Source organism: Protopterus annectens, chromosome 1.part0 (assembly GCF_019279795.1).
Source record: "Protopterus annectens isolate FY-2018-M chromosome 1.part0, PAN1.0, whole genome shotgun sequence".
NCBI lineage: Eukaryota > Metazoa > Chordata > Ceratodontiformes > Protopteridae > Protopterus > Protopterus annectens.
Window position 1 is genome coordinate 753,693,089 of NC_056725.1, and position 11,483 is coordinate 753,704,571.

The 11,483-nt window shown below is 36.7% G+C and overlaps 1 protein-coding gene across 1 annotated transcript in view; it reads left to right on the top strand.

Moving 5' to 3' along the window:
- Positions 1-11,184, top strand: part of TMEM91 (transmembrane protein 91) — a 1,107,521-nt gene extending 1,096,337 nt beyond the window's left edge. The window contains exon 4 of the mRNA XM_044062730.1: positions 10,008-11,184. Within this exon, the coding sequence (XP_043918665.1) occupies positions 10,008-10,166 (159 nt within the window). The 3' untranslated portion in view covers positions 10,167-11,184. The remainder of the gene's footprint in view (positions 1-10,007) is intronic.
- The last annotated feature ends 299 nt before the right edge of the window (positions 11,185-11,483 follow it).

Here is an 11,483-nt window from a genome sequence, read left to right on the forward strand (position 1 = left end):
GATTACTGGGCCAGCGCATGGGTGTCACACACATATTCACAAATATCGGTGAAGCCTTGGTGGTCATTGTGGCATTCAGCACAAATGTGCAGACCATAGGTACACTTTTTACACAAAATTTATATCTTTGTTCACTTACATGTTTTCCTGGCCAGCAACACTGTTGCCAGCCATGAAACCCAGCTCAGGCTTGCCGCTCCCTATTAATATGCATTGCATTGTACTGTGCACCGCACCATGTCTTACTAACATGTAAACTCTGTGTAGGCTCTGCACAAAGCCTATATGGAGTTTATTGAATCCTGGGGATGATATCAATAGGTGTATGTAGCTAGATAAGCTGTAATAAAATGAACATGAGAGAAGATCCAATAATGTTATTGAGAGGAGCAGTACAGCCTGGAGAAGAGTAGAGGTAGATGATTTGCTCAGGGTGTGGGGTAGGTGTTTGGCTCAGAGAGCTTTGGGATAGCAAAGGATATGAGGTTTGCAACAAAGGACAACGGAAAAGCTTCAGGAATAGTATGGAAGACAGAAATGCATTAGGTTGGTTATTTGTCTGAGAAAAGGAAGTATAGAGCTGGAAATAAAATGGCAACAGGAGACTGAGAGAGAGAGAGAGAGAGAGAGAGACAGGGACAGAGAGAGACAGAATGGCAGGAAGGAAGGAAAAAGGCAAAGAATGTGAGGACAAGGGCAGGAGTTGTCAGAAACACATAGACATTGAGGCAGCAGATAAGGTGAAAGGAAAAGATGGGAGGGGCTGCCATGATGGAGATAATGAATAGAAAGTAACTAAGGGAGCTAACAGGAGCAGACAGCCATGGCAAGTGTTGAAAGGGAGGCAAAGCTAGAGGTGGCCACGAAGAAGCAACACTGGATGAAGGGTATTACGGAAACAGAAAGGAAGATGCAGTCAAGCAGAGATAAATAAAGGGGTAATAGAGAGGAAAGTCATGTTCTCTATGGTGGCACAGCAGAAGAGGATCAACAAGAGGAGAAAGAGGTAGTTAAGAAAGAGAGAACGGAGCACAGCAGGAGGATGAAATAACTGAGATGAATAGGAGGAGGACCCAGCAGTGAATTAAAGTGGGTGGGGTTTCTGGTTTGTAGGAAGACTGTTGGAGGGCCAGGAAATAGGCATAACTCAGGGAAGGAAAATGAAGTGAATAGAATGGTACAACTGGAAGGATAGATTTGCGGGAAGGATGGTAGTGATACCAGGAAGGAAGTGAAAGAGAGGAGAGGAAAGTGGACATAAGGAAAAGAGCACTTTGATAGAAAAGAAAGTTTTGTTGAATGAATTAGGAGTTTTGGAAAAGGAGACATGAAAGGCCAGAATATGGGGAAAGCAGTCTCAGGGCTTATTAGAGTGATTTAGTAAGACATGAGAGATAGTAACCAAGGTAGGCACCAAAGAATGATCATTTCTGGCTTGTATTACTGTTACTTAAATTCCAGTGCAAACTTTTTATTAGCCTGTGAGCTCTTGTGGAGTGCTTTAAACATGCTGTGTTTGCAGACAGTGTCACAGTGTTGTGCTGGGCTGTAGTATGACTATCCTGCCTTGAATTCTCCTACTTTATTTGACTGGAAAGCACTCCCACAACATCTGGGAAGTAACAGTAGAGTATGCCAAGTGCTAGTTTAAAAAAGTGTTTGTTTTTTGAGCTGAGGTAATGTTTGCATCTGAAGACATCTAATTGTCCCCTCCTCCCCCATAAGAGAAGAAGCTACTGTTACTGCTGTTGTGGCTTGTTCAGTCCCGTGGTCTGTTTTAAAATTGTCATGTTTGCAGATGCTGCTTCTCTGTTACCCATGGCGGCAACACAACTAACCTTTCTTAAACTCTCCTACTGTAGTTGACTGGAAAAATAAGCCCAAAACATTTTGAAAGCATTGCACTTAATGTAGTGGGTTTGCAGAGTATACAGAACAAGTAATAGAGTTCATATGACAGCAGCAAGTACTCCTCTTGGCAAATGTCCAATTCCTCTTAACCCAGTGCTCCTTGGGCTAAAATATCTTTCTGACTTCCTGTGCTTGGTTGCATCTGGATGCACGATGTGCAGTTTACAGTGCCTGTTATTAGGCACTGACATTAGAATTAGCATCTGAAATTATTCCTCCCTACTTTGTATTTGTAAACTGTGGCTTAGTTATTGTCCTGCTATAATGTAACTTTGCTATTATTTACTGCCCTGTTATATCCTATCATTGCTGTTGCTGACTGTTTGCCTTGCTATATTGTATCCTTGATGTTGATGATCATTCATTGTAGTGACTTATTGCAGCCTTGATGTGACAGTCATACTGTTGTGCAGCACTGTATCATTGCTGTGATAGTATCACACAGCTTGCTGCATTACTTTTACTTTTCTGTTCTGTATTCATTTCTGTGACATCTGATCCTGCTGTAGATGCTTCAAGTATTGTGCTGTGGCCCATATGTGTATTGTATTTAATGTCTCTTATAACAGTTTGGATCTTGTATTAGCCACCTCATAGCATCCTGTTGTTTTTTGTCTATTGTATTAAGCACCATGTGAAGTCTTGGTGTTGCTTTTAACTACAATGCTTGGTTTACTTTGCTGAGTCATTCATGTTTGCTAACCAGTCATGAACAAATTGTTTCAGCAGCCATGTTGCCACAGGTTATTTCCTCAGTACACATTTCACAAAATAGTAAAATAAAAGAGGACATTTATCTTGCTTATTAGGTGAAATCACTTTCCTGTTCTCCGAATTATTCTATTTTATATAGCGCAGCATAATATTGCTTTCTGTTCAGTCATATAATGTGATATATAGCTTTCTTACAATAATTTTAAAATGCTGTATATTGCTCCGGTGATCTTAAAGTGCTTAGCAGAATGCTTCAGCTCCCTGTGGTAAAATCAGTTTTCCAGGTACAGAACAGCTATTAAAGACTGTATTAATTGTATCATCCATATTATTGCTTCCTATCTATCAATATAGTGTGTCAGATGTATAATAAACTAATTAGTACAGTAGAATTAATACAGCCTTCAAGATAGTAAGCAGATATACATATGTGCATTTGAATTAATGCAGTATCTAAATAATGCATTCATTCAATTGCAAACAAGTAAACTAGCATATGCTAATCACTAAATATCATATCTCTGTACTTTACCTTTTTAGTGATGTAGAATTACCACAGCCTTAAGATGCTAAGTAGATATGTGTACATTTAAATTTATACAGCTTCTAAAGATCGTTTTAATTCAATTACACATAGAACAAGATATATATGAACTGTATACCTACAGCACAGCTGTTTGTTATGTTTTACATCACAATTAAGAAGGGTACCAAATGATATTAACAGACATGTAAGATTAAGTGACGTATTCTGGTATTGTTATATTTGGCTGAACTTGGAACTTGGTATCACAGAATAGAACTTGTCAGACAATCAAGACAATGTTGCTCTCTGTTGCTTCTCTGGTTCTCATTTTTAACAGTTAGTGCAATTCAAGTAGTATGGCTTCTCCCTCCACCATTCAGATATTGAAGAAATGTGTTTTTTCAAGAAAATCAAGACCATCTGGTTGTATTTTGCTTCCAAAATGTGCATCAAATGACATTTGCAAGCACGTAAAATTAAATTAAATTCTTGCTTATATTTGTCTGTACCTTGTCACTATTTGATATCATAGAATAGTCTTTCTCAAAGAACCAAAACCATGTTGTTATATGCTTCTTCTGAACAATGTAATGAGTAGTATCTACAAGCACGTAAAGTATATTATTATTTGACTATAATTTGTCAGTATCAAGTATCATATAATAGTGTTTGTCAAAATTGCAATAAATGATGTCTACAAAAATATAAAATAATATAATATTCAGTTTGCTGGTATTTCTGTTATGAGTATCATAAAATAATGTGATGCAAATAATACAGGCTCTACATGCTGTGTTTTACCACTGCCACACTCAAGTATTATACAATAGTGCTTCTCGTACATTTAAGACCATGTTGTTTTATGTTCCATTCATAGGCCATATTCTACTTAAATAGCTACCATTCCATGTTACATTGCACTGTAAAGAAACACATCCAGTATACTGCAATGCAACAATGCACCACCTGCTGTTTGTAAATAGGTAAAATAAAGTGATGTAGTCATTTTGTTTTATTTCACTATAACTTGGTAATGGGTATTGGAGAATACAGCTTCCCAAACAGAAAATATCATGTTGCTATCTGTTGTTTCACCATAATAATGTTAAAGTGCATTAGGGTGGTTCAGTTACTACAGCCTCACCCTGCTTTATTTTATTGCCACATCTGGGTATCATAGAATAGTGTTTGCCAAAGATGCAATGTTGCTTCTAAACAGTGCAACAAATATCTTCAAGCATATAAAATAGAGTGAACTATTCTTCTTCAGTTATATTTGGTTATAACTTATCAATTTCAAGTATCACATAATAATGTTTGCCAAAGAATTAAGACCATATTTTGAATGCTACTTTTAAACAGTGTCCCAGATGTTATCTGCTGTAAAATAAAGTGAAACATTTCTGGTGCTTGTATTTGCCTATAACTCATACTCTTTTAGGTATCACAGAGCATTGTTTGCTAAAGAATCGAGACTGTGCTACTATACATTGGTTCCCAGCTTGGTACACTACCGAATATTGGTGACTACCATTCAAAACATATTCCCTGCACTCACGTAAACTGCTGTGGCCAAAAGTGGGTAGTTGTGTAATGGGGAAATTTGACACAGTGACATGTTTAGCTGCAATGAGGAAATAAGTCATTATCAGCAAATTTGCATGTCTCTGAATCAGGTGGTCTTACTGCTTGCACTAAGTATCATCTTCCTTCAGTAATCACCACTGTGAGCCATGCACCATTGTGGTTCAGGTACCCCCCCCCCCCAATCACTCTCCCACTCACAGTCAGTCAGAAATACCAGACATTAGAGTTTTGTGCTTTTTTTTTCCATAATATTTTTTTATTGTTTTTCATTATTTTCCACAACAAAACACTCACAAGAGAGTAAACTGGTGATAATTAAGGTAGTACTAACAACAATATATTTAAAACATATTTACACTATTTACATGAATGCTTTGATATTTTTTCTTAGTGGTAGAGAAAAAAGGTTGTTTCCTCCAGGGTTAATATCTTAGAATATTGGTTTCTAAAACATGATCTGTTCCCATGATGTAAGCTGACAAGTTTTCTTGGCCAAAATTTTATGCCAGAATGATATTGAAGATCTGTTCCCATAACTTCAGATTATATGGATTATTGTTTTGTTTGTTTAGTATTAACTTGTGGGCTAATATATGTTTTATCGCTAATGTCTTAAAATTTTACCATGAAGTTTTAGATGGGGTTAACCAGTTTGTAGCTATGTAAAGTTTCATTAGTAGAAAGATATTAATTAGGGTGGTAGAGTTTTGTGCTTTTTAATTGTATGGTGCACAGATTGACATAAATAGATACATAGACAGAGAAAGATATATATAGCTTTGGTAATGTTTAATTTGTTGGAACCAGATTTTGTGGTTGGACAGGATGGAGGGCATATCAAGGAACTTAATTTTGAAATTTTTGCAAACGTTTTGTAAAACTAATGTTTCTATGATTCTTTTTAGTGTTGGAAAAGTATACCTTTGTCTGAATTTTCATCATGATTTTTAGTGTATTCATGTCAGTAGACAGAAAAAATATGTGTTTTTTTTCTGTAAAAAATATTGAATTTGCTGTAGTTTGAAGAGTAAATTTTTGCCCAAAAAGCATTTTACATTTTGGCAACATCCTTGTAATTTCCTTTGCCTCCCAAGCCCCAAAATGTCCAGATAAATCTTCCAGACTTAAGCTACTTATAGAAGGAAAAAAACCCTCTGCTAAAATTGGCCAGCAAAGAAACTCTTGTGAGTCCCTTGTTTGGAGTCATCTTTGTGCAGCACCTTACTGAGATTTATTTATTTATTTTATTTATTCATTTATTTATTTATTTATTTATTTACTTGTTTATTTATTGGTATGCAACTTAATCCTTCCCTCGGGAAATTTGCAGGAGCAATATAGGCTTCAATACATAGCCAACAGATGAAAATAAGTGGTACTAGTTTCTCCCCCACTATCAGCTAAATTGCAGGCTCTCTTTGGACAGCCCTGTCTGTCGTGTCCCTAATCCTCGAGAGTGCCACCTGGCCATCCATCACATGAATTTCAAATAGAAGGCTATAAGTCAACCTTGACCCTTGTTATTGGTAATTGAGCAATTGGCTAATCACCCCCTTCCTATCAAAGCCCACTCCTTGAGCACCCAGGCCTGCTAATCAAGCCTAGGTCAGCTGTGACACAGTCCAGATTTAAACTACAGAGCCAGCATTACAAAAGCACATTAGTTTTCTAAAATCCATGCCCATGTTTATGTTTCAGTATTTTTGTCTCATTTTTAATCAAACTAACTTTATGGGGTCCTTGTTTTTAATCATGTTAGTCACAAATGTGAACTTATGAACAAAGTGTCATTTCAACAAACTGTTATTGAAAGACATTGTGAAGTGGTATTTCTGACAGTGCTCTTTAATAGGTGCGTATCTCATGAGGAGGTATCCCATAAACTGTATGCTGAAAATTTGGAATCAAAATGTTAAAAATGGTGACATAACAGATGTTTGATTCCCCCCCCCATAAACTTGTGTGTGATAGCACCACTTACATTTTGTAGTTTGGCCCTGAGTAGCCCAGATTTATTCTGAAAAGACAAGGTTGCTTCAGTTGCTTGTGGGCAATCTAGGGGTTTTAGGAGTGATTGTAGAGGGAGGTAGAGAAGGAACATTTTTTCCTGAAACTAAACTATCAAATTATCAAATTAAGATTTGGTGTGGCTCTTGTTGATTCAATGACTTACTATTCAGTGAATTATGTATCATCATGTCTGTTTTGTCAAGTTGCTAAAAAGAAGCAATGGAATGCTTGGGGATTGCTATAATAGATAAGGTGTTTACCTCAGAGACACAAAGTACAGGGTTTGATTTTCACCTTTGAAGAGCAAATTGGCTAGGCTTAAAAGAGCCCACAAGGGCAACTAGTCTAGTACTTACCCATGAACCAAGGGTTTAACCCCCTGCACCCCAATCAGATATAACTACTTATAGTATGTACAGCTTCAGGATAATTTTGATGATTTGTATTCTGATGAACCTGGATTCAAAGACTTGATATGAACTTATTTCTGGAACATTGGTAGTTTGAACCCCAACCACTGTCTTTTCTGGTATATCAGTTATGTCAAGATTAAAGTATATAACTCCACAAAGTGTTGTGTGTGTTTTTTCATATACCTGGAACTAATACATTCTTCCAGTTATTTTGAAATATATTAGTCTGTATAAAACAAAAACGCGGTGGTGGTGCTGCGGTAGCGTTGTCGCCTCACAGTAAGATGCTGTCTGGTTCAGTTCTCAGCTAGAGCGTCTTCTGCGTGGAGATATGCATGAATGGGGGTACCTTCGTTGAAGGTTGTGTGTCAGGGCTGGTAACTCGACACGTAAAAATCAACTACCAATCATTAGCGGACCGGAGTTCCGCTGTGGCGACCCCTAACCGGGAAAAGCCTAAAGTCACAAACATTAGTCTGTGTAAAGCTTAGGCATTTGTCATGTGATTCTTCAGAAGCAGTGTTTGCTATATATGGTACACCCCATATGGTATCTCCTTCAGTGTATAATCTATGTAAGCATAATTTTAGAATTTTTCATTGGATGAATGAAAAGAATTTGTCTGTATGTTACCCGGACATAGACTCAAGCACTAGGCATTATAATGACAAGGGTTCCCAAATGGCAGCTGTGTAGTGTGCACAGTGAAGATGATTTAATGATACCCTAATGCCCTATTAATGTATTGCTACCTCAAACCTGGTGAACTGGTGGGCTATAATATGTGGAGAGTTTGGAGATGTGGAGAGTTTGAAGAGTATCATTAAGTAATCGATGGTCAGTGAGCCTAAGAATGGCCCACTGAACAAAACAAATTTTCCATCTTTAATTCAGGTCACAGTGGTTTGGGAGCAAAGCCATCACAAGGATAACCAGAGATGGGAGAATATTTGACACTACTTACCTTCTCTGAGGTGGAGTAATAATCTAGTGCTTAGCAACTCACAAGAAATCATGCAGTGGACATACAGTGGGCTACTCTTAGAGGTACTTTGCTGAATGGAAGTGACTGACTAATGTGTAAATGTGAAAATCCCTCCCATATCCTTTATAGGTTAAAATTCCTTCTTATGGGTGAGAATGGGGACTGGACTATCTTCCACTGCCATGAAGCTCCAATTTGTGACCATAGTTAATTCTAGTTACAGTTTTTCTTAAGGTCACTCAGGTCTGGAGAAAAGACCCAGTGAAGAATGGTTTATGGTCAGTTGGAAATGTATAGTAGAGAGGCAGGATCAATTGGTACTATCAGTGATATTAGGATGGTTGGAAGAAAAGTGATGCTACCAAGCCAAGAGGAGAAAATAAAAATAAATTAAAAAAAAATGTAAAACAAAAAAGAAAGTACATGCAGCAGGGTCTGAGTGTTATTGCTCACTAAACTTCTTTATTAGATGTGTACAGTAATTCTGCAGATTATTTACAGATGATTTGTGCATGCTAATGAGCTAGGGGTGCTAGAGTATGCTTGTATCATTCGGCTAATTAGTAGGGCTTGTATTACTAGGGCCCTTAATAACTTTGATGCTATCTCTGTAAGGCATGGTATATTTATTTTATTATATTTGTATTTGTTAACCAGGGTAAAGCACTTAGCACATGAGCCTTTTTTGGACATGGCATTGTAACACTGTCTGGTTAACTAATTTGCTTAGAGTCATGCAGCTAGGTGAAGGAAGGTAAAGGAATAAAAGTGTGGCTCTATCTACCTAGCTCATGTTTAATATCCTGAAGCTATGTCACAATCTAGTCACTACAATTATGCGCTGACTTTTTTTATACAGTTTGGTCTTATAGAACTATACCACTTCTTTTCTATATAGCATCAACTTCATTTGATACCCTTCTAATGTCTCACATGCTCAGCTACTAGTGTCATCTGTTAATAAGGATACCCTCAAGAAAGGAAATGACTTATAGTTTGACAATAGTTTTCATCTGAAATATTTGCATCTTCTAAATAGTTCCACAGATGTATATTTTATAAAACCATTTTTCTTGTTCACATTGGTGATTTTATTCAATGGCAAAATAAGCCATATTCACATGATCATTGAATGGAAGTGATTGACTATTGTTAACTGCATACTGCCAAATTAGGAAAACTATGCTGTAGCTGAGCAGAGCAACAGGAGTTGTCTAGCATACAAAACCTCTTACACTACACTCCATTTTGCCATAGTCTGAAGAGTGCAAGTCCTCAGTTTTATTCATTTCATGTTGGTGATTGTCTTAGTGTTGCGACCTGTTATATTTCTCTGTCTTATGAACAGTTCATACTGTATCTATCTTTTGTTCTGTTGAAATCATCATTTACTGAATATTCTTTGGTTGCCTGATACATTCAGCTTGAAAATGCTTCTTATGAAAGCTGTTGTGGAGAACAAAAAAACTCTTGTCTTAAGCTGTTATTTTTATGTTCTCTTCATTTCTGAAATACAGTTTTGTTTATTGAGGTGTCTCAATGTTGTGTTTACTGGTATTTTAGCAAAACAGTACTTTTTGAATAATGTTATCATTAACTGAAATTTGATGTGGCTGGATCCATTTTGACCTACATTCTTGTGGGAAGAAAGACTATCACTCTTATTTTCTGGTTAGGATTGTTTGATGTTGAAGACAAATAAATTGGTTACAAAGGTTGCTGGATAGTATACTGTGCTAAACTGTGACATCTACTGTTCATCAAAAGGTGGCGTGCATGGTACAATTAAGAACAATAAGTAAAATTCAGTGCTATGCATCCATGTACAAACTGTTAACCTTTTATTTGTTTATTTTTGCAGACCAACAAGGCTTCAGCAAAAGGAGACTTCCATGGTGCTGACTCTGCTTCTCGTCAAGCATTCTGCATGGCTGTTCTTTCGATAATGCTCGGGATCTGCACATATATTGGAGCAATGCTGGCACTTGTAGCCTATTTATCTAACAAGGAATCAGCTTAGAACAGTGATTATACCAGGATGGTAGTCTGCAATCAAAACAGCATGCAATAAACAAGGAGAGAAAAAAAAAAGTAATTCACTCCATCCTGGCATTTAATAATCAACTGCTTGGAATGTCACACTGGCCTTGCTGTTTATGCCTAATAGACCTTTTTATGGGAAGGCATTATCTATATGTTTTATATCTGTGTTACTGTAAAGGGCACCGTATGCAGTAATATGATATGTCACTGGACCACACACACACACACACACACACACACACACACACACACACACACTCACATATATATACACATGAATGGAATAAGATAAAGTGAGCATAAAAACTTACCAAACAATGATGTAATTAAATGTAGAGTATCAACAATAAAATATATTTAGGTACCAGACTGGTGAAACGTCATTATACTAATTCTACAAACTTTTATTTTAAAAGGATCAATGTAAGTTTCACATTTGTCATGATTTCCCACTCTACTTTTCTAGAGGAAGGCAAAGTATTTGTGGTAGTGTTGTGTAGTGCTGAAACCTAAGAAGAGCTGTGTTTATCTTAAATATTGCACTGCCCTTGGATTGTACATGCCAGTCCTGTAAATGCCTGTAAAACATTTTTTAAGTAATAATACATAAACAAGTGTAATTCTAAATGCAGCAACATTGCAAATGGAAAAAAAACAAGCCATTGGAAGTTAATACTTAAATAAATTTTACCTGGCTGTCTGTTTTTTATTTTTTATTCCACTTTTGGTAAAATGTAATAATTTGATGTAGTGTGTGTCAGAAGTCCATTGAATGCTAATAAAAGTGTATGTCCTAGTGCCAGTTATAATGAGAGTATGGTATGCTCACTTTCATAATTCATTTATAGTAGCCATCTTCCATGCTCAGCATGTCTGCTAAACAAAGAGGTGGGTGGGCACCTCTGAACATTATTAGTACACATCATCCTTATGTGCCCAAGACTCATCCGTTAGGCAGTCATGGGAAGTTATGTTTGTTTGTTTTTTTAGTAAAACTGGGGAATTTTGCATTAAATTTTTTTATTTATTTATTTTTAATACATTAATTTTTTTATTTATTTATTTTTATTATAAGCCATGAATGCTCACTTTTTGAAAGACCTGATGCTATTTGAAACCCTATTTCTTCACAAAACTAGTGGCTTCACATTTACTCCTACTTCTTTTCCCAGTTAGTTTCCCAGATCATCTGTCTACTCATGATTGGAAGAGGAGCTTTACAGTGTTGTTGCCAGCCTGGTGCCCAATCTTCCACAGGAGGCACACACTCACACCTAGGGCCAATTTAGAGTGT